This window comes from Pteropus medius, unplaced genomic scaffold (genome assembly GCF_902729225.1).
Source record: "Pteropus medius unplaced genomic scaffold, Ma_sr-lr_union100, whole genome shotgun sequence".
Taxonomy (NCBI): Eukaryota; Metazoa; Chordata; class Mammalia; order Chiroptera; family Pteropodidae; genus Pteropus; species Pteropus medius.
Window position 1 is genome coordinate 3,029,041 of NW_024354886.1, and position 24,180 is coordinate 3,053,220.

The window sequence follows — 24,180 nt, forward strand, 5'->3', positions numbered from 1 at the left end:
GTCATCCTTCTAGAGATATTCTTATACAGCCCCGTAATAATTGGCAGGGATATTCAAGATCGTTTGACAAATGAGGAGTTTGAAGCTTAGAGAGAAAGAACCTTGTCCAAGGACCCTAAAGCTAATCAATGGCAAAGATGAACAGGAATCTAGGTTTCTTATCTCTTGATTTTGTACTCCTTTGAAGTAAAAGAAGTATCCAGGAGCAGATTTTGATATTAAGATAGAGAGAGAGAAGAGGAGGGTACCAAGTGAATGAAGGAAGGGAAATACCATAGAGATAATAAAGAGACATAAAAATTGTATGATTTTGCCTCATATTGGCCTCAGTTCAATGCAGCATTCTACCAGGTCATTGACAGACTCTATAGATAGAAATTAATCTTTCCATCTAACTAGCTTTATATTATATTCCAGGTGCCAAACTATATTAAGATCTGTTAACATAAAGCCCCTGCCCTCAACAAGTGTAATATCTTTAGGGGAGTCAGCTGGTAAGTAAAGCAGTATGACAAGTCATAAAAAATAGAGGTGTGTACTACGTCCTAAGGAAACACAGAGTGAGGTATGGTCCTCTCTATTTAGAAAGCTGGGAAAGGTCTTGAATTTAGTTCAGTAGAAGTTTACCGGGTAAACTGGGAGGAGAAAACATCCTAGGCGGAAGGATGAAGCATCTATAGAACTATGAGATTCTACAAGGATAAGCTGCATTTGAGAAACCACATGGAAGACACTGTCAGTGCCTTGCCCATATCCTTCGACATCTCTATGTGCTCTCTTTGCCCTGGGAACAGCCGTCAAACAAAGACTCTCAGGGGTTGGTGTGTAAATAACCCAGCTACACCCCTCAAGTGGGGTAATTCTGAGGCATGTGTTTCTTAGAGTTTCTTTACAGGATTAAGCTCCTATTGTCCACGGTGGTAGTTGGCTTAATAGCTCACCTTTTATGGGCTGCATTCCTTTCCTGTATCATTTTCTACCTCTTCCTCACTGGTGTTTCCATCACCTCCCCCAAAAAACTATTTGCACTCAAATCTTTGTCTCAGGATGAGCTTCTGGGAGAATCCAAACTAAAATAAACCATAAGTGGCTCTACCTGGTAATGACAAAGAGTGCAAGGAAAGAGATTCAGTGACAGGAGATACTGGAGAAGGACCTTTTCATGGTGGACTTCTAATGCCCTATAAGGATTGTGTAACCTTTTCCTCTAGGCAATGGGGCGTTCACTGAAAGTTTAGTAGGGGCATGACATGACCAGATCTGCATTGTAGAAAAGATCATTGCAGTTACATATCTAATCATTAAATGGTTTCCCCTACACTTAGAATGAAATCCAAACTCCTAAGCATGGCCTAAAAGGTGTTGCATTACATGGCACATGCTTGCCTCCCAACCCTCTAAAAACTGTCTGTTCGATTGGCAATCGTTGGGTTATTGTCAACCCAAATGGCTCAGCAGAGTCAGAAGCCAGATGAAGAGTTCCACTCTGTGAAACTGTGAGGAGCAGAGCTCACCTCCTACTGTTCTAACTAAAATTCCCAGCTCCTCACTTTCTCGCCCTTCCTTGTGAACTAAGTCATGTGCTAATAAAATCTGTCCAACCTTGACTTTGAATCAGGAGGAGCTTGTAATGCAAAGAGACAGAAAATAATATATTCTTCTAGTGGGCAGTGCCATTTGTGGCAGCAACACCCTGTTTGGGGGAACAGCCATGTCAGCAGCAACACCCAGAGTTTGGTGCTAAAAGGTCTCTTAGTTTAACTATGACATCAAATGCTGATTAGTGGCAGTAGCAGCATCTTCAGTGGCCCAGCTCTGTGGTGTGATGTTGGCTACTACCCAATAAGCAAAACCTGAATATAGTGTGGCATACTGATTGCATTAATGACCTCAATTCTTCACCTCTCCCTGCATCTGTGCTATCTTGTCGGACCTTCTCATTCTGATTCTGGACTCACCTTTGTGACTTGCTTTGGTCAATGGATGTTAGCAAACACTACACGAGTGGAGGCTTGAAAAGCACTTGTGTGATTGAGCTCGCTTCTTGTCTTAGTCTGTATGGGCTGCTATAACAAAGTACCATAGACTGGGTGGCTTATAAACAACAGAAATTTATTTCTCACAGTTCTAGATGGGTTCTGGTAAGGGTTGTCTTCCAGGTTGCAGACTGCTGACTTCTCATTGTGTCCTCACATGGTGGAAGGAGCAAGGGATCTCTCTGGGACCTCTTTTATAAGGCTGCTAATTTCATTCATTCCATCCTCATGACCTAGTCACTTCCCAAGGGCCCCACCTTCTAATGTCATCACCTTGGGCATTAGGTTTTCAACATGTGAATTTTGGGGAAATACATTCAATCCATAACACTCTCACTGTTGACCTCTGCAATTGCCGTTAGAACATGTCTTGGCTAGTCTATTGGATGATGAGAGACATGTGGCACTAGGCCAAGTCTCACTGAGTTATCCCAGCTGAGGCCACCTAATCAGCCAGTTGAGCTTCAGATGTATGAATGAGCTCAGCCAAAGTCAACAGAGCTCTCTAGGCAACAAACAGCTGACCCCAGACACTCAAATGAGTCCAGCTGAGATCAGCCCAGCTCAGCCCAGCCCCAGATAAGCTGAACTTATGAACTAAATACTGTTCATGTTATATGCCACTGAGGTTATCTGGAGTTATTGTGGCAATAGATAACTGGTGGTTCTCTAGCCCTTTCCACAAGCCTTTGAGCTGACTTTTCTGCTTAAATCAGGCAAGAGTCAGTATTTGTTGCTTGCTCTAACTTTCTCTGAATGTAAATTAGAAACACAGGATCAATGGAGAGATTGAATTAGGAGAGACTTTAGCATACTTACAGTTAGAGCATTGGAGAGAGTTATATTTGTTAGGACATAAGTGTGGCTGGAAAATAACAGCGCTTTAAACATGATAGAAGTTTACAGTTTTTCTCATGTAAAACCCTAAGCTGGATGGCAGCTCTGCTCTGTGAAACTTTCAGAGGTCTGGGCTCCTTGTCTCTCTCCACCCTCTGTTATGTCCTCACTCAGTTGGCATGGCTCCCCACCACATCCACACTTCAGCCATTGGGATGAGAGAGAAGGAGGATATGACCTTGTCCTTAATATTTGGTGGTTATGTTTATTTCTTCCCCTTTTAACCCATTTTTTTTTCTTAGAAATTGGTCTCATGGCTGCACTCAGCTGCAAGAGAGGCTGGGAAAGGCAAACATTCTAGCTAACCATGTGTATTTCTAAAAATTCTGCTCTATGCGAGGAGGGGCAAAGAGATAGTAGTAATTCCTACCATAATAATTAATAAAATAAGGTCTCTATGATAGATTTTAATAGCCATTTCTTTCCTTCTTCCTTGTTAAGGGGGCTCATTTCTTAGAGAAGTGAGGCAACTATGTTCCCAGTCTGGGCATAAGTCATGATTTGTCTAAACCAGTATGGCAGTTCTACTCAGCTTTTCCAGGAAGTTTGCTTCCCCAGCCTCCTCTGCAGCTCTAGGTAGCCATGTGACCCAGTTCTGACCAATGAGCCATGAGGGGCAGACTGCTGGGGGTTCTGGGAAATGATTTTTTCCCTATGAAAGGACAAACATGGAGAAGAGTTTACTGGCACACTCCTGCTTAGAATACTGGTGTGAGCGCTAGTGCAATCAGCTTATGACCACAAAAGACAGAGAATTACAGATGTCAACTTAGAACTCTGACACCTTTTCCAGGATTCAAATGATCTTGAGAGATGAATAGAGGTAAGCCAAGTGGAAAAGGGGAGAAAAAATATTTGAGCAAGTGGGAACATTGTATACATGAGAAGGAATGCTCAGAGACACCCCTGGGAAGTTGAATTGGACTTTGTATGTAGCAGTGTGATTTACTGTCAGAATTACCTCCTTCAGAATTGGGGCTAGTTTCCCTGATTGTCAGCTGATTCACCACCAAAGCATGACAGGCATTTTCCCTTTGTAGGTTTAAGAGTAATGCCCATTTCTTCCCCCATTAGAGAGTTAAAAGACTTTCGTTTTGGACAGTCTGGACTCCCAAAGGCAGAGATCTAAATTATGTGGGTAGGGGGTGTTGGCTTGAAAAGTTGAGGGAGAAAGAAATAGATCCTAGCCCCTACAGCAAGTGGGATTTCCTTATCCTTGACAGAGTGGAGAGGTGTCTGCTTCTGCCCGCTTTGGGGCCTGTGTTTGACTTCTTCCCAGACTCTGGAGAAACAGGATGTCTTAATGGGTTAGCTGCATGGACACAGGAACTGAGCTCTAAGCCCCAGCCTTTGGGTCTATGAGCAGTGGGACAATTGGGGTTGGACATCAAGCTTCTCATAGTGAACACACCAGCCTGAAGTCCAGAGCCCAAAGATTTCAAGATTGGGTGAACTTGGGAATTCTATGTGACTCCAGCAAGGGATAGGGGAGATAGGGAGTAAAACAATACTGATTGAGATAGAAATTTCTCCCCAATTCCTTAAGGAAGAGGGCTCAGTCAGATTTATTATTTTTAAAAAATAAAGGTAAAATAATAAAACTACTTCTTGCATTAGAGCATTCAATTATGGTACAAATTCATATTGTGGTATACAAAGCCAAAGAAAAGCATATGAGAGGTCATAAATTATCTCAGTAGCTTTCTTTTAAGTTGATGGATGTTTTACCAGAAAATATAGAAGAGAGATCTTTAAGAACTCAAGCTTATATGTATACAAAGTATCTATTTTCATCTTAAAAAACTAATTAAATTGATCTGATACTGCCTACAGCACCTGATACTCCTAGGTAGTCTCCAATGCAAGTATTAACCAGCTTCCAAAATCAGATAAGATCGGGCATGTTCAGGGTGGCATAAATCAAAATAGAAAATAATTTTAAAATAATAACAAATGTTGGTAAATATGTGCTGGAACAGGTAGCTGGCCTTCTAGTTGATCCTCAGTGATTCCCACCTCCTGGTATTTATACCCTTGTGTAGCCCACACCCCATAGTCCCCTCCAGGGTTTGTGTGTATGAACAATCAAATGAACTTGAAATGATGAACATCACCACTAAGATTAGGTTAAAAAAGGTACTGCAGCTTCCATTTTGGTCTCTCTCAGTCTTGAATCACTTGCCATGGGGAAAGCCAGCTGCCATGTTGTGAGGACACTCAAACAGCCTACAGAAAGGTCCACGAGGTGAAGAACTGAGGTATCTGACTAACAGCCAGCAAGAAACTGAGACTTCCTGCCAACAACCACGTGCGTGAGCTTGGATGAGGATCTATTCCCTCTAGCAGAGCATTCAGACGGCCACAGCCCCAGCCAACAGCTGGACTGCCACTTTTGTTGACTGATTCTGGCTCAGATTTTGATTCTGAGCCAGAATCACCCAGCTAAGCCACATTTAGAAACTATGACATAAAAAATATTTGTTATCATAAACTTCTAAAGTTTGAGATAATTTGTTACAAAGCAATAAGCAATACAATATTTGAGGGGGGAAATCATCAAATATACTCAAAGGGTTAAAAAAAAAGCAGTTTTTTATTCTACTTCTTCTTAGCCACCCAAAGATTCTCCTCAGAGGGCAATGCCCAAATGCTAGACTGCCACTACCCAACTTTCTGTTGTGAAAACAAGATATAACAGCATTTAAATCTTTATTTGTTCAAACTACTGTTATTTGAATCTGTTCTTTGCAGCCAAATGTACTCTTAAGTGATATAGGAGCCTTAGGCTGTAAAGTCTTATAATGTGCTCATTGTCTTTGTTATTTTCCTCCCCTTGACCCAATAATGCAAGAGATCCAGCTGAAAAGAGCTAGCAGCAACTATATAAAGTTGTGAAAAGAACTGAAAATATAAAGTTCTTACTGTGATTTTATTAATCTAAGATGCCGTCAACTGCACCATTATTTCAGGAACCTCTGAGAGGAAATATAATATTTAAATTTTTATTTTCTACTTATCGAAATAATTTTTTAACTTATTTAAACACAGATTTTGAAATCACATATCAATACTTATAAAAATATTCAACTTTAGGAGTAATCGATAAAATACAAAAAGACTCCCTCTTTCATGTCGACATCCTTAGCATATTTGCTTTTATCTTCATGCCTGTTGCCTCATAGTAACAAAATAGCTGCGGAGGCTCTAGGCATCAAACCACATTCAAGTTAAGAAGGAAGATGTAGGAATGGTGCCAGCCACATCATCTTCTTTTTATCAGGAAAAATAAAAGTCTTCCTAGAGCCCCAGCAGACTTCTGCTTGTACGTCATTTGCTAAAACCGTGTCCCATAGACACCCTTGATACAAGCTCATATGTGGAAAAGCAAATATTTTGCCTGCGTCTAGGTTCGTTGCCATCCTGAACAAAAGCTTCTGTTAGCAAAAAAGGAGGAAATGGGTATTGGGAAGGAAGCTAATAATGTCTGCTGCGACACAGCTTAATAAATTGTAGTTTGACATGCATAATAAATAGTAGTTGCCCTTGGCATAAAGTAAAAATAATAATAGCAAAAATACTTATATAGTACAGTGCTACTATGTTTCAGTCACTCTTCTGAATATTTTAAATATATTAAATCATTTCCTCCTCACAGCAACTTTGCAGGGTAAATGCTGTTATATCTTGTTTTATTTTTTTTTTAAATTATACCTCATCTGCTCACAATTAGATTTACTATAATCCTTTGTGCAGGACATATTTCTCATTGCTCCATGCATGGCTCTCTGTTATTTACTCTTTAAATATTAGTTATTTTTAATAATGTAATAGTTACCCTCAAGTCCTCTACCCAAAATAAAATGAGGATCTTGTCAGTAATTCAGATCTGACAGGATGGTCTACCCAGCCCATTTCACTTCCTTCTCTGGCCCAAGGCAATCATCATCTAGAACCCTGAGTTCATCATTTCTTTACTTTCTTTATATAGTTTCCTTATACAATATTATGGTTTTGCTGCATCTACGTATAGTCCTAAAAAGTGTATGTATATGCATTTACCGTATACCTATGGTTGTTTTTAACTGTCATATCTTTCTTTGGTACTCTTTTTTCACTTACTACTACATTGCTAAGACTCATTCACATTGTTGTGTGTCGCTACAGTCATTTTGACAACCATTTAAAATCTATCGTGTGAATATGTAGCAGTTTGTTCATCCTCAAACCATTCTTTATTGAAGTATCACATATTTAACGACTTTTTCTTTTCTGGTTATTTGCTGGTCTATCTCTGTCACACCTAGGTTCGCTAATAGTTTAGTGTAATTTGAGAGATTTTTCTACATTCTTTGTAATGGCTGCATGAGATCCTGCCTCCTCTGGAAGACTCTCAGTCACACATTGCAGAAGTTTGCCTTGTGTTGCCGGTTATTTACACTGGGCTACCTGAGAGAGGCTGACCAATAAAGACTTTGATTTGATGGGCGTAGGGCACACAGAGAGCTCTTAGTCTCAGCCAAGAGGAATATCGGGGGGAGGTAGAGAATGTCAATGCATTGTTGAATATTTCCTTGTTATGATCTGTAAAAGATAATTTAAACAGAACCACTTTAAAATGGAGCCGGAGCTGCCATGCATGTCTTATATCTCAAATCTTTGGAATATTAAAACAAAGCAAAATAACCTTTGCACTGGACCTAAGCAACCTTGTGCCTTGCAAAACTGTTTGCAAAGGTAACAAGAAAGCAGTTATTATGACTACTTGACTGAAAATTTAAAACACTGTTTAGAATTACCGTCACTATGTTATATTATCTGAACCAATAGAAATGTCTTCCTTCTGTTGATGTAATTGTTCCCTTTCCCTTTCTCTTAAATACCTGTTGCCTTTGTTTCCTAATCAGAACACTATTTGTGCTTCTGCCTGAATCAGAGTGTCCCAAATAGCTATTCTTGTTGATCTCAATAAATACTTGCTGCCTCTCACTTTGAAAAGGCCTTTCATTTTTAGGTTAACAGATCACTTTTGCTTCCCTGGGCAACCTGGCAAATGTGAGAACTTTGGTCGTGACCACTGGGATAATCAGAATTCCTTGCTCCTTGGCAAATTCTTTAACACTCTTCCCCTTGAATCTAATTGGTATAATCTAATTGCTCTCACCTTGAATATGGGCCGGCCTTGGTGACTAAAATCTAGGGTGCACTAGAAGCAACATGGTGAGACTTCTGAGGTTAAGCTAGGGAAAGGCGATACAGCTTCCAGTGGCTCACTCTTTTGGGACACTCTCTCAAGAAAAGCCAGTCAGCAGGCTGTGAAGAAGCCCAAATGAGCACCCTCAGAAATCACATGAAAGTCCCCTATGGAGTAGAACTGAGACCTCCCTCCCCCAAACTGAACTAGCAGCAGCTGCCAGACTTTTGAGTGAATGAGTCTTCCAGGAGGGGGCCCCAAAATTCATGAGTGGTGAGAAGTCATCCTGGATGTGCCCTGTCCAAATTCCTCGTCACACTTAGTGAGTTTTAAGCTAACCCCTGTGTTGTGTCCAAAGTCCTCACCCAGAATCCATGTGCATAGTAAAGGGTTGTCTTGTGCTACTAAGTTTTGGAGTAGTAATTTGTCATGCAAATTAGTAAAATCAGTTAAAAATAGTAACTGGTATACCCAATTTTTTAAAATTGTGCTATTATATGCATACAAATTTAAGATTGATATTTCCTTTTGATTATTTAACTTCTTTATTACTAGAAAACATATAGCTTTATATCTGGTAATATCTCTCCTAAATACACTTATTTTTTATTTTAATACAGTCAGTTCAGCTTTCTTTGGATTAGAGTTTGCATAGAATATTTTATCCCATCTTTGTATTTAATTTATTTATATCCCCGTATTTAAAGTGGGTTTGGTATTTTTAAAATTCTATTTGACATCTTTGTCTTTTAAATGGCATGTTCAGATCATTTACATTTCATGTAATTATTGATATAGTTGAATTTAAATCTGCCATCTTGTTATCTTGCTACTTGTTTTCTGACTATCTTGTCTGTTCCTTTATTTTTTTCCCCACCCATCTTTCCCACTCTCCTTTCCTTTGGCGACTATCAGCTTCTTCTCTATATCTATTGGTCTGTTTCTGTTTTGTTTTGTTTGTTCATTTGTTTGTTTGTTTGTTTTCTTAGATTCCACATATAAGTGAAATCATATGGTATTTGTCTTTCTCAGCATGACTTATTTCACTTAGCATAATACCTCTAGATCCATCCATGTTGTTGCAAATGACAAGATTTCATTCTTTTTTACTGCTGAATAATGGTACACCTAGTTTAAAGATGTGGAAGCTGAGGCATGCAGAGGATTAATATACAATAAATGGGGAAGCCAAGTTTTGAACTCTGGCCATTTGACTTGAAAATTTGCTGTTCTTAATCTTGACACCTCCCTTATAATTGTCTATAACCTATTTCTTCCCTTGCATTTTCGGGATACCCTTGATGTCTTAGAATATGACTAATTAACTTGTTCCCCAACCCTAGGATTAAACTGAGGAGTGCAGTGCTTCCAAAAAAATACACATGCTGATGCCTTAAATATAGCCCACTCAGAAAGGATTAGACTGATCTGCAGATTGTCAAATGAGACCTTCTCAAGTAAGATAAATGCTTAGGTCAGGGCCTAAAAAACAAAGTATATTTTAAAATAAACATTACACACTTTTACTGAGTTCAAAAGAGTGATGTTAAACTCTTTTACAATATTTTGTTGTATTAGTAATTTTTATTTTCTACTATAATTTATTTTAAAATTTACATAGAGATATCTTTAATTTAAAACAATTTGAATGCCGCTCTGAACGTGCCCAATCTCGTCTGATCTTGGAAGCTAAGCAGGGTCAGGCCTGGTTAGAACTTGAATTGGAGACCACCTAGGAATACCAGGTGCTGTAGGCGTTTAAAAATTAAATAAATAAATAAAAATAAAACTATTTGAAATGTAAGTATTCAAAGATGGAATCAGAATCACTTCTAATTGTGTAGTATTTGAAATAATGTATCATTTTCAGGAAATTTCACAAGTAAACTAAAAAGACTTTATGCTATCACCAAATACCTTTTATGATAATATTTTAGCTCTTGGTTTAGAGTAGGACAAAGTTATCTAGCTGTCTTTCCATGATGCCGGCTTTCACCATTTCTGGAACTAAGGAGATACTGTATTAAAGAAAGCTACACCAATGGTTACCAGAGAAAGAAAAGGATGGGGGAAGGATATAGAAGGTAAAGGGAGTCAAATATATGGTAATAGAAGGAGACTAAACTTGGGATGGTGAGCACACACTATACAGATGATGTATTATAGAATTGTACACCTGTAACATATAATGTTATTAACCAATGTTACCCAATAATTTAAATTAAAAAAAAAAAAGAGAAAGCTACACTAGCATAAAGGCAGCCAATGAGATTGATTTAATGATCTGGATTTATTAGGAACTCATGAAATAATTATGTTTTCATAAATTTATTTTTGTTAAAATTGTGTGTATGTGTAGTAATATACTTAAAGGCTTATAAATAAAAACAGTGGTCTTCTGCTCCTTCTCCCTACCCCTAGTCATACTTCCCACAGGCAACCACCTTCAATTCTTTTATTTCCCTTCCTATTTACCTTTTTATCTCTAAATTATATACTTGTACTATTATTTCTTGATTAATCATTTTTAGACATTATCTATTGACTTCCCACCATGATAGGTGAAGATTTCTTAGCCTTTACACACTATCCACTGCCTTTTCTCCTAAAGTCTCAAAATGTCTGTATCATCATTCATGAGTATAAGACTACCACTTTACAATAAGTGTTAGTTGCAGTAGTCAGAAGAGACATGATGGTGATTGGATTATGGTGGTGGCACTAAGGATGGGAAAAACAATGACTGATTCAAGAGATATGTGGGAGGAAGAGTAGATGAAACTGAATGAGTGTTTTTGGATGTCAGGGATGAGAGAGAGGGAGAGGTACATGGGAAAATGGGTATATGGATACTGATATCATTTACTGAAGTAAGAAACACTGAAGTAGGAGGTTGGGGTGGGGATAGGAAAAATTGTAAGCTCAATCTGGGACGTGTTGACTTTGAGCAGTCCAAAGAGTACCCAAATGGAGGCAGAATAGTTAAATATGCAGGTTTTAATCTCTAAATGGAAGACTGGACTGGATTGGGAGTCGTCGGCATAAATGGCAACTGAATTATGGGAATCAGTGAAGTGTAAAGTGAGAGAGTGTAAAGTGAGAACAGTGTCTTGGTTTGTGTATTGAGAAAAACTAACATTTCAGAATAAGCAGAAGGAAGTCAATAAGGGATTTTGAGAAGGACTTTCTAGAGAAGTGATTTAAAAAAATAATAATAAGGTGAGTTTGCTATCAGAAGCCAAAAGAAGATCCTTGAAGGGATAAAGAGTGGTCAAGAGAAATGATTAAAAGGAAGGTTCCAGAGAGGGCAGGAGCATGAGGCTCTGGAACACAGGCAATAGTAGAGGAAGAAAGATACTTCATTGTAACAGAGAAAGAGTATGTATGTGGAAATGAGATTTGTGAATCTCGAGGCATAAGGTTTGGAATTGTTGTTGTAGATAATAGGAAAGGAAGTAAGTAACCAGGGAAGTATAGTGGAATTACCTAGCATTGTTGAAGGCCCAGTTAAAATTACAGAAGTACCAGTATTAATTATCCTCGATCTAAAACACTGAAGGTTTGGAAAAAGGTATATAGAAAATCCGTTATGGGCAGGAGTCATTTGGTGGAGAGTCTTGTTATTTCAGCTTGTTGTTTATAATTTCTAATTCTATTTGCATCAGTTTGGAAAAATTCTATTTTTTGGAACAAGACATCTTTTTGTACCTGGTAACCAAATACATTTAGCCCAGACTCAAGAATCAATTTTTTTCACACACCCCCAAAAAGACTTACACAAGCAAAAAAGAAATACCTTGTAGGATAATGTTTCCTTCAGCTTTATTCAGTTCTCCCATTTCAGGCACAAAGAAGACAGATAGGTGTATGCAAGGTTGGGATTTTTGTCTGCGTCCATGCTTTCAGCAGATCTGGGCTAGGTTTTTGTTTGTTTGTTTGTTTAGCTACACCATCAGGTAGACCTAGGAAGCAAGGGTTTGAAGAGGAATAATGGTCTGGAAATGGTAAGAAAATCCGAGAGCACAGCAGCCCCATCTCCTGAAAACATTTCTCTCTAAGTTAGACAAAAGATGTATTAAAGATAGGACACCTAGAGAGAATGAGCTTTTTGTTGACTTCTTAAAAATTAAACAGAGTTTACTGACAATGATTTAGCTAGGTTCCTGTATGATTTGGTTTAATCCCACAGCCTCGGTTAAAACAAAAACAAAAACAAAGAAACAAAAAACCACTTTTGTATTGTTGTATTGTTTTCTTTTAAAAGAAACTGATTGTTAAAATACCTTTCCAAAAAATTAATTTTTGTAAGAAAACATCCCAGTGGTAGACAAACAATTTACCCAGATCCAAAGAAGAATTTGAGGACAATTCATAAGTACAGGTAGCAGAATTTTGGCCCTGTATTAGTCTGCTACAACTGCCATAACAAAGTACTACAAGACGAGGTGGCTTAAACAACAGAAATTTATTTTCTCACAATCTTAGAGGCTGGGAGTTCTGGGTCAAGGGGTTGGCAGGGTTGTTTTTTTCTGAGACCTCTTGGTTCTAGAAGACCACTTTTTCCCTGTTACCACATGGTCGTTCCTCTCTCCATGTGTGTCTGTATCTTAATCTCCTCTGCTAATAAGGAGACCAGTCATATGGGGTTAGGGCTCACATTAATGACCTAATTTTAATTTAATTACCTCTTTAAAGACCCTACTCTAAATGTAGTCACAAGGTACTGGGGATTAATACTTCAACATATAAAATGGGGGGGGGACGGGGGACACAATTCAGCCCATAACAATCCTTTTGACCCTTGCCCCTCGAATCACACCTGTGAATATAGCAAAGGGACTTTGTAGATGTAATTAAGATAAAAGATTTAAGGATAAAGAGATTACCCTGGATTACCCAGGTGTACCTAATCTAGTCCCATGAGCTGGCAAAAGAAGAGAACTTTCTCCAGCTAGAGGCAGAAAGACTCCAAGTATGAGAATTTGGTGCACCTCTGCTGGCTCTGAGAGCCCACAGGCAAGGAAGGAGGCCTCTAGAGCAAAGGGTGGCCCGCAGCTGATATCCAGCAAGGAAATGGGAACCTCGGTTCTACAACTGCAAGGAAGTCAATTCAGCTAACAATCTGAAAGAACTTAGAAGCAGATTCTTCCCCAGAGCCTCCCAATAAGAACCCAACCAGCCAATGACAACTTGATTTCTGCTGTGTGAAACCTGAAGCAGAGAAACCAGTTAAATCTTAAGGCAATCGAGACTTCTGACCTATAGAACTGTGAGATAATAAGTTTGTGTTGTTTTAAGCTGCTAAATTTTTGGTTATTTATTACAGAAACAATAGAAAAGAAGCGAACAACCAACCAAAGAGTCAGCACTAAAAGAAAAGTACTAGAAATTAAATCTACAGTCGCCTTTAACTTAGAATGAGCCAAATAATAAAATAAAGTTACTAGTAAAATTGACGGTTACTTGGAAGATAAATCAGGACTTCTTCAAAGTCCTGTTGAAGAATCAGAAAATTAGCAGAATGACCTCCTGAGATGGAGCTAAATTCTGAATGGTTGTCAGTAATGGTGAATGATTCCTCTCCGGACAAGTAAAAATCAATATTTGGAAATCTAAATGCATAGATAGTACAAATACACCCCCCTCCCTCACTAGCAACAAGAAAATAGACATATAATTATAGCTACACTCAAAAAATTGTTGTGAAGCTCCAACACAATGCCTGGCACAAAGTAAGTTTTTAGTAAATATGTATTGTTATTATCATCATTATTATTACCTCATTTCATTTGACTGGTATACTTCTGAGGAGTAAATATTTTAATTTGCAAAATTAAAACATAATTTTCTATTGACTTAGCATATAATTTGAGAGAGAGATAACCCTATAGGGAAAACAAGACAATACTAAGATTTAAAAAGTCATAAATAAAAACATAGAAAAATATCAATAAGACTATTTTCATGTTACATAAAACATCACATCTGCTCTATCACAAATGAAATAAAGAGACTTCTAAATCAAGAATCTCATACTCCAAGGCTTTCCAGGGCCAGACGGGTAAAATAAATGGCTGAGGTTAAGGGGTATAAAGTAATAGGGAGCGGTGGAGACTATAGCAAAAGGACAGTATCCAACCTGCCTGAAAACACTTTAATTCAACTGTGCTGTTCAAACAAGACATGTTTGAGGGCCATTTTGCAATTATTTGCTCCCTGCACTTCCAAGCTATACTGAGGAGAAGGGAAGAAGACAGAGAGGGAAGCAAAGAAAGGAGAAAAGCTAGGGGAGAGAGAGAGAAAGGAGAGAGAAACATGATAGCCATCAGAGTTACTGAGGACAGGATGACTAAGATGAGAAACAATAGGGGAAGAATTGCCAATATTTGTCAAGGACCTGCTTTAGTCAAAGCCATCTGTTAGAAATTGTGGGATAGATGGAGTCTCTGGGCTCAATGAGCTCACAAATCTCTGGGCAGAGATTTGAGATAAGTTTGAGTGTTGAGATAGGTTTTGGAGCCAGATAGATGTAGGTTAAAATCCTGATTTTCCACTGACCAGATATACAGCCTTAGGCAAAATTAATTAACTTCTCTAACTCTAATATCCTGATTGGTAGCCATTAGGATGATTATTATAAGTGTAGAATATTTAAATAGCAATTTAAAACAATATAAAAGATGCCACAAGACAATACATGATTTATTATTAAATTAATTAAATAGTGACCCTGGAACTAAAGAGAAACATCTCTTTCAGTGAGATAAACATATAGACAAAGAGAATATGTTGGTTTCTTCAAAAGGACAAAGTCAAGCGAGGCACTAGATCCCAGTGGGTCGCTAGTCCTCATTAGGTTTAGCTTCAATGAAGTTTAGACATATTTGGTACAGTCTAAGTTATTGTAACAAAGAAACCCCAAAAGACAGTTGCTCGTTTATGATGAGTTTATTTCTCTCTCAAGTAACAGTGATCCATGGTTGATAGGGTGTTTATCATATTCAACAAGGGATTCCAAGTCTGGGTCACAGCTCAGTTTTGATCAAGGCAAGAATCAAGAAGGAGGAAAAGGAGAAGGGGAGACACTCCTAATCCTTTTATGAATAAGACTGTAAAGTGGCACATATCACTCATACTCACATCCCTTTGGTCTAATAGCCACATAGACCTTCAAGGAAGAATGAGAAATGTAGTCATTAGCCTGGTGGCCATGTGTTTAGCTACAACAAAAATTAAGAAGAGAGAAATGGATATTGGGAGACAATTAACAGTCTTTGCTGTAAATAGACCAATGGGAAGCCAAAAATTGTATGAGATTTTTTTTAAGGAATAGAAAGAGGAAGTCTACTGTTTTCAGGTAAGTTAGAGTCAGTAAACATAGCAGGGCCAATTATGCCACAGGAACCTTTGTTGTGAGATTAATAGTTATTTATCTTATAACTAGAAGTTTGACTTGGTTTGTCTTTTTCCATCCTAGTTTTTCCTTAGGTGTACTGAATTGGAATACTCGTAATCCCATGTCATAAAAAACAGACATCATTAACACAATGTAAGACCCACTTTTAACTAACTTATTTGTTTAATTAATCTTTTATTAAAACCAACATTAATGTACATCATATACCACACGTCAGTGAATACATGCATGAGTGTTAAGTGAATTGTTTTAATGTAGAAAAAAACACTATAAGAAAGCCAACCAAAATGAATAGTGATTTTTGTACTAGTCACTAGAGATAAAATGATGATTAAGAAAATCTATTTGCATACAACTCAATAACAACAAAAAAACAAATGAGCCAATCAAAAAATGGGAAGTGGACCTGAGCAGACACTTCTCCCTAGAGGACATACAAATGGCCAACAAATATATGAAAAGATGCTCGACATCGCTAGCTATTAGGGAAATGCAAATCAAAACCACAATGAGATATCATATCACACCTGTTAGAATAGTTATAATCAACGGGACAAATAATAACAAGCATTGGAGAGGATGCGGAGAAAAAGGAACCCTCATACACTGCTGGTGAGTCTGCAAATTGGTACGGCCACTATGAGAAACAATATGGAGGTTTCTCAAAAACTGAGAATTGATCTATCATCTGATCCAGCAATCCCTCTACTGGGTATTTACCTCAAAGACTTGAAAACCCATATCCAAAAAGATATTTGCACACCGATGTTTGTAGCAGCATTATTCACAGTGGCCAGGACATGGAAGCAACCGAAGTGTCTTACAATAGATGATTGGCTAAAGAAGCTGTGGTACATATATACAATGGAATATTACTCAGCCAAGAAGAGATGAAATACTGCCATTTGCGACAACATGGATGGAACTCGAGATAATTATGCTAAGCGAAATAAGCCAGACAGAAAAAGTTGAAAATCACATGATATCACTTATATGTGGGATATAAACCTAAAAGCAACAAATGAGCAGGACAATCAAACAGAGACTCATGGACATGGACTATAGACTAGTGGTTACTAGTGGGGTGGGAGAGGAGGTAGATGGGGAAAAGGGTCAAATATGGGGAAATAGGAGGAGGGCGTAGTGGGTAAAGGGGATCAAATATATGGTAGCTGAAGGAAACTGGACTTTGGGTGGTAAATACAATAGAATATACAGATGTCAAATTATAATGTAAAAATTATATACTTGTATTAATTACATACTTGTAAATTATATACTTGTATATAGTTTATATATTTGAAAATTATATACTTGTATTAACCATTGTTACCCCAATAAATTTAATTTAAAAATAAAAATAATAAAGTTCCTCTTGATATGGCGGTAGGAAAAAAAAGAAAAAAGAAAACCTATTTGCATAATGGAAAATATATTTAGCAGTAGTTCTTCAATTTATAGCATGCCAAGTAGGTAAATCCGGTCAATAGCACCCTTTGTGTCTAAACAGATAATCTGTTCAAATACATAGTCGTCATATACTAGAATAGCAACAAGCTTTCTTGCTGCACCTTCACTCCAGAGTGTTTTACTTCTTATTTTTGGGGTGATTTTCACACAACCATAATGCCCATGGAAATTTGCTTTCTGGGTGTAAGACAATCTATCATTTATTTTTCAATCTTATTACTAAATCAGCCTTATTACCTTAGTTTTGGTTGTAAATTACTAATTTTTCAGGCTTATTAACTTAATTTTGATTTTCCATAGCTTTTTTCCAATTTTATTGAGAAATAAGCGACATACATTACTGTATAAGTTTAAAGTGTACAGCATGATGGTTTGATTTACATATATTGTGAAATGATTACCACAATAGGTCCAGCTAATATCCATCTCATTGTATAGATGCAATAAAAAGAAAGAAAGAAAAAGAAGAGGCAAAATTTTTTCTCCTTGTGATGAGAACTCTTAAGATTTACTCTCTTAACAACTTTCCTATATACCATACAGCAGTGTCAGCTCCAGTCATTATGTTGTACATTTCATCCCTAGAATTTATTTATCTCATAACTGGAAGTTTATACCTTTGACCACCTTCCTCCAATTTCCTCTCCCCCCAGCCTTCACTTCTGGTAACCACAAGTCTGATCTCTTTTTCTATGAGTATGGTTGGTTTTTCTTTTTCTTTCTTTCTTTTCTTTTTTTAAGATTCTACATACAAGTGAGATCACACAATATTTGTCTTTCTCTATATGACCTATTTCATCTAGCATAATGCCTTCAAAGTTATAATGCCTATTGGTATGTCGTCTTCAGAGAAATTCTGTTCAAGTCCTTTGCCCATTTTTTAATTGGATTATTTGTTTTTTACTATTGAGTTTTATCAGTTTTTACGTATTTTAGATATTAACCCCTTATACAGTTTGCAAATATTTTTTACTACTCCATAGGTTGTCTTTTCACTTTATGGGTTCTTTTGCTATGCAGAAGTTTTTTAGTTTGATTTAGTCTCACTTGATTTTTTATTTTGTTGCTTGTGCTTAGGTGTCATATCAAAAAAAAAAAATCATTACCAAGACTCATGTAAAGGAGCTTTATTCTTATGTTTTTTCCTAGGAGTTTCATGGTTTCACATCTTACATTTAAGTCTTTAATCCATTTTTAGTTAATCTTTGTGAGTAGTATAAGATAGGGGTTCGGTTTCATTTTTTTTTTTTGCATGTAAATATCCACTTATCCAGCATCATTTATTGAAGAAACTGTCCCTTCTCCACTGACTATTCTTGGCTCCCTTGTCAAATATTAGTTGACTATAAATGCTTTGGTTCATTTCTGACCTCTTGATTCTATTCCATTAATCTATTTGTCTGTTTTTATGTCAGTACCATATTGTTCTGATGACTTCATAATATAGCCTGAAATCAGGAAGTATAATGCCTCCTGCTTTGTTCTTCTTTCTCAGGATTTCTTTGGCCATTTCGGATCTTTTGTGGTTCCATATACATTTTAGGAGTGTTTTTTTCTACTACTGTAAGAAATGCCATTGGAATCTTGATAGGGATTGCATTGAATCTGTAGATGGCTTTTGGTAGTATTAACATTTTAACAATATTAATTCTTCCAATCCATGAACACAGGGTAACTTTTCATGGCCCATTTTTATTTACTAATTTATTTGTTCATTTATTTTTTTATACTATACTGAGCACTTGTGACTGCCCTCATTCAACCCAAGAAATAGAAGATTAACTATAATTAACATTTATCAATATGCCCCTTCCCTATTCTTGACCCCTGTACTTCAGAGGTAACCACTACCCCATTTCATGTTTATCATTTCCTTACTTTTAAAATAACATTGAATCTACATATACCTATAGGCCAGACAATATGTTATTTAATTTTAGTTGTTTTGAATTTTACAAAAAGCTTAATATATTGCATGTTCTCAATCTTGAGAAATATTTTAGCTGAGTGTAAAATTCTAAATTGGCAGTTATTTTCTTTTAGCACATTTATAATTCCACTAGATTTTGGTTTCCTTCAGAAGCCTAACTGTTGTTCTTCTGGAAAAAAAAAAAAAAGACCCTCAGCTGCATTCGAGATTTTATTTTAGTATTTAGTATTCGACAGAATGAGTACTGTATGTCTAGGCGTATATTTCATTTTATTTATCCTACTAGCTATTAGTTAGGGTTATTGAATCTGTGGATCGATGTTTTTTTTCACATATGCAAATCCATAGCTATTATCTCTTCGGATATGCTACCTTATTCTCTTTCCTCCCTCATTCCTTCTCTCTCTCTCTAAGTCAGAACATCTTATTATATCCTTTATGTCTCTTAACTTCTCATCCATATTTTCCATATTTTTGTTTCTCTGTGCTACATTCTGGATAATTTCTCCTGACTTATCTTCTGGTTAAGTAATTATCACTTCATCTGTGTCCAATTGGCTACCAAATATGCCTACCGAATTTCTAATTTCAAATATGGAGTTTTTATCCCTAGAAATTCTATTTGGTTCTCTTTCTAATATGGTAAGTTATTTTCTATGGTTTCCTGTTCCTATGTATATTTTCTTTTTTAATTAAATTTATTGGGGTGATATTTGTTAATAAAATTATATAGGCTTCAAGTGTACAATGCAATAATACATCATCTGTATATTGCATTTTGTGTTTACCATGCAAATCAAATCTCCTACTGTCACCATAAATTTGGTCCCCTTTTCCCTTAGCTATCTCCCCTTCTCTCCCCTTTCCCTCTGGTAACTACTAAACTGTTGTCTGTGTCTACGAGTCTTTGTTTGTCTTGTTTGTTGCTTTCAGTTTTATATCCCATGTATGAGTGAAATCATGGTTCTCAACTTTTCCTGTCTGACTTATTTCACTTAGCATGATTATCTCAAGATCCACCTATGTGGTCCCAAATGGCAGTATTTCACCTTTTCTTATAGCTAATATTCCATTGTATATATATGTTCCACATCTTCTTTACTCAATCTATCAAAGACATTTCAGTTGTTTCCATGTCTTTGCCACTGTGAATAATGCTGCTATGAACATCAGGGTGCATCTATTTTTTCAGATAAATATTTTCAAATTTGTGGGGTAGATACCCAGAAGAGGGATTGCTGTATCATATTTTTAATTTTTTGAGGCCCCTTCATACTGTTTTCTATAGTGGCCGTACCAATTTACATTCCCAAGGGTTCCTTTTATTCCACAACCTCTCCAACGCCTGTTATTACCTATCTTGATGATAGCCATTCTAACAGGTGTGAGATGGTATTTCACTGTGGTTTCGATTTGCACTTCCCTAATGGCTAGTGAGGTTGAGCATCTTTTCATGTCTGTTGGCTGCTTGTATGTCTCCTATAAACTGGTATTCTTGCAGTTATGTTTCTACTGTCTGTTATTTCTGTTGGTTCTCACAGTGCCTTGTTCCTTGTGTGCTTGGTTATTTTTTACTGTGTATTAGTTGTTGTGTCTGAAAAATTATTGATGGAGTTTGGATTTGAGGACCAAATCAAAGGTGCATTCCAGAGAGGATATGAGTTTGCTTTTGCCAAGCATGTAGAAACACTTCCAGTTCAAGAGTACTTTAAACTAGACTTACGACTTAAAAGTTTTTTTGAGTGATTCATGTAATTTGGGCTACAAATCCACAAAAAGGCTAGCTATGGTTACAATGTCTCGAGGAGAGCTTTTCCCCCATATATTCAGTGTAGTACTAAGTTAACGCTCCTTGGCGTCTCTTGGGAGAAAGCTGTTTACTTCTGATTCATCTTAATCATAGCCCTTTGGGACTAATATAGAAAAGGCCTTCTAACAGACTCCCCATCTTGGTGGACCCTGAGCTTTGATTTCGCTTCTTCTTACTCTACAGAGCTCTCTCATAAATGAAATTCAAATTTGGCCAGATTGGCAAATATCCTCAGAGCAAAATTGACTTCCATGCCTTGTTTACCTGACCCCGTTCTTAAACTCCTATAGACTTTGGCCTCCTACCTCTTACTTCCTACCTTGCCTGTACCTCTGTGCTTTTAAGAATATTTTAAAACTATTTTATCCAGCATTTTTAGTTGTTTTTAGCAGGAAGCTGGCCCCAATAACCTAACCAATCAGAAATTCCTCTACTTTTTCTTTATTTCCTTTTCATTGATTTCTGTTTTCTTTATTTTCTTCCTCCTATTTTTTGCTGTTCTTATTGTTGGTTTTTTCCTAACTTCTTAAGTTGAATACTTAGCTCATTGTTGCTTTTTCTTTTCATAAGGTTTGGTATGTGCTGGAGGAATGATTGCTCAAAGCCACCTATTTTCATCAATTTCTCACCCCAGCAGGGATATTGTGTTGCCCTGATTTTTCTCCTGAGGACACCTGAACTCAAGGTCTGGACAAGTGAAGCCACTTTTCCTCAACAGAGGGCAGCAATTGTTGTCCACGGCAATGTTAGGAAAGATACAAACATAATATAAACTATCTATTTCTGCTCAGTGTTTCCCAATCCTGGCTATATATAAAAATCACTAGGAAGTTTTAAAAAATACTAATGTTTAGGTCCCACCCAACAAATGTTTTGATTGGTCTGGGGTAGGGCCTGGACCTGGGTACTTTCAGTGATTCTAATGTGAAGCCAGGTTGAGAACCACTTGTCTGATTGATCTGCTCACTGCCAACAGACTGCATCCTTCCTCCTCCCCACTCATACTCCGATAAATTTTAAACAGTCTCTGTCTTCCCAAAGTTGTTATTTCCTAGTTTTATATTTCTCTCTGTTGTTTCTCCTTTGGGAAAGGAGGCAGAAAACCTGATAATTTACCACAATAGAAGGAACCAGAATGCTCGCTTACATTTTTTTTTTTCCACAGGAGGTTTCAGTATGAAACAGAAACGCTGGTGTGGGATGACAGCCAAAATAGGCGCCGTGTTATCAGGGGTCTTTACCATCGTAGCCACCAACTTGTACCTTATCTTCGAAGGGAAGTACATTAGGAGCAGCAATTGCACTGATTTTAATCCACGGAATAAGAGTATAAATATCCTGATAAATCACTTCGTCATCTGTTGGAGTTTCAATATTGTCCTCTTCCTATCTTGTGTCACTATCATCATCAGCTGCTTATTCATATACTCAGTATATGCCCAGATATGCAGGGGCGTGGTGACCTACATCATCTGGATCTTTTTCTATGAAACTGTAAATATTGTAGTACAAATTCTTAGCAACAATGACAACAACGTCAGAGAAGTCAGAGTCATGCGCTGGTTTGGCTTGGTGTCCCGTATATTCATGCACTGTTTCTGGATATTCTTTGTCATAATTTATGCCCACATAATCTACGAAAATAAAAGCAAGGGCAATATAATTTCCTACAACAGACGTATTTCTACAGGCAATGAAGAGTTCTCACGGAGAAAATCAAGGATAATCAACTTTACCCGCCACTAGAAAGAATAATGTTGGCCCTTTTCTCTCTGAGAGGCAGATCTCCCAGGTTCTCGTGGTAGCTCTAGTTCTGTCTCTTTCACTTTTGCTGGTCTGTTCATCAAATAGAGACCTTAATTGTCACTCTTTTGGGAAATTTGAAGAGAACTGTGATTGTAATCACAACTGGAGCATTCTGCTCAATGAGAATGTTTAATTAAAGGGCACTGTTTTTTATCAAGCTCTCTGAATTGCTCCTTTTTCTGATCAGTACCACCTTATAGGTCAAAATGAAGAGGGCAAGAGAATGAAATGAAGCTGAAATGCAGTCTGGCAGTCCTTTCATCTTAATATGTCTTCATCAGCCTTCAACTCACCGCTCTCTAATTCAACCGTAGGACAGGCAAATCTGTATTTATACCTCAGATTGTTGAAGCACAAAGGATACTGTTGGTGCCTTGGGGTGGCTTTGTACTATGGTTTTTCTCTCTATGATCTCTATGCTATATTCCAGATAAGTAAAATAATAAAAATAGAGAAAACTCATTCTTTCTTTCTGTTTTGAGTCCCTCCTTTTTTAAATTTGTCAAATAGCACAAAAGATACTTGGTTAATCAAAAAGTATTTGTTAAACTTTTCTGTGTCTGGCACTGTTTCTGGAAACTAGGAGAATGCAAAAAAAAAAAAAATACATATGTGTGTGTGTGTGTGTGTGTGTGTGTGTGTGTGTGTGTGTAATAACATAAGACCTGGCCTTGAAGATTTTACAGTTTTATGGGAGAAACTAAATCACTCTTTATGAATTAATTAACCAACCATATAAGACAGTACAAGAATACACATTATCATAGATCAAGAAATCATTTTGTATTCAGATTCAGAAACTGTCAGAAGTAGCTTAAGCCAGGATAGAAGACAAATTGAGCAAACTTCTACCTCAAACATTAGACATTATGTTACATGTTCGTTTATTTAATAGCTTTCTTGAGGCATAATTGACATATAATAATATGTAATGATTAAAGTATGTAATTTGACATAAGTATATCCCAGTGAAACCATCACCACAATTGATTTTGTGAACATATGTATCACCTCTAAAGTTTCCTTGTAATCTCTGTCTCCCGCCCCTTCCTACACCACCACCCCCCAAAATCACAAGATATTGATTTGCTGTCATTACATACTAGCTTGCATTTTCTAGAAATTTACATAAGTGGATTCATACAGTATGTACTCTTTTTGTGTCTGGCTTCTTTCACTCAGTCTGATGCCTTTAAAGTCATTGTTATGTATATTAATATTCATTCTTTTTTGCTGAGTTAGATGCCATGGCATAAATGTACCACTGTTTGTTTATCCATTTACCCATTGAAGGACAACTAGTGGTTTGCAATTTGGGGCAACTATGAACAAGAATGCTAGAAGCATTTGTGTATAAGACTTTGTATGGACTTATGATTTCATTTATCTTGGGTAAATATCATTTCAACTTTTTAAAGAAACTGGCAATTTTTTCTAGAGCAGCTATACTATTTTATACTCCCAATGGCAGAGTATGAGAATTCCAGTTCTTCCACATTCTTGCCAGCACTTAGTACAAACAATAAGTTTTTCATTTTCGCCATTCTCAAAGGTATATAGTGGTATTTCATCATGATTTTAACTTGCATTTCTCTTATGACAAATGATGCCGAGCATCTTTTC

The 24,180-nt window shown here is 37.0% G+C and overlaps 1 protein-coding gene across 6 annotated transcripts in view; it reads left to right on the top strand.

The window, feature by feature from the left end:
• The window catches only part of LOC120597711 (transmembrane protein 217), a 50,313-nt gene that overhangs the window by 7,456 nt on the left and 18,677 nt on the right, over window positions 1-24,180 (top strand). For 2 of the 6 annotated variants that reach the window (XM_039856380.1, XM_039856378.1), the window contains exon 2: window positions 21,917-23,026. The exons of 2 other annotated variants lie outside the window; for them this stretch is intronic. In XM_039856380.1, the coding sequence (XP_039712314.1) occupies window positions 21,928-22,497 (570 nt within the window). In that variant the 5' untranslated portion in view covers window positions 21,917-21,927 and the 3' untranslated portion in view covers window positions 22,498-23,026. Of the gene's footprint in view, window positions 1-3,593; window positions 3,757-21,916; window positions 23,027-24,180 lie in introns of those variants that run through there. 2 more of the 6 variants (XM_039856379.1, XM_039856381.1) reach the window with 2 other exon arrangements.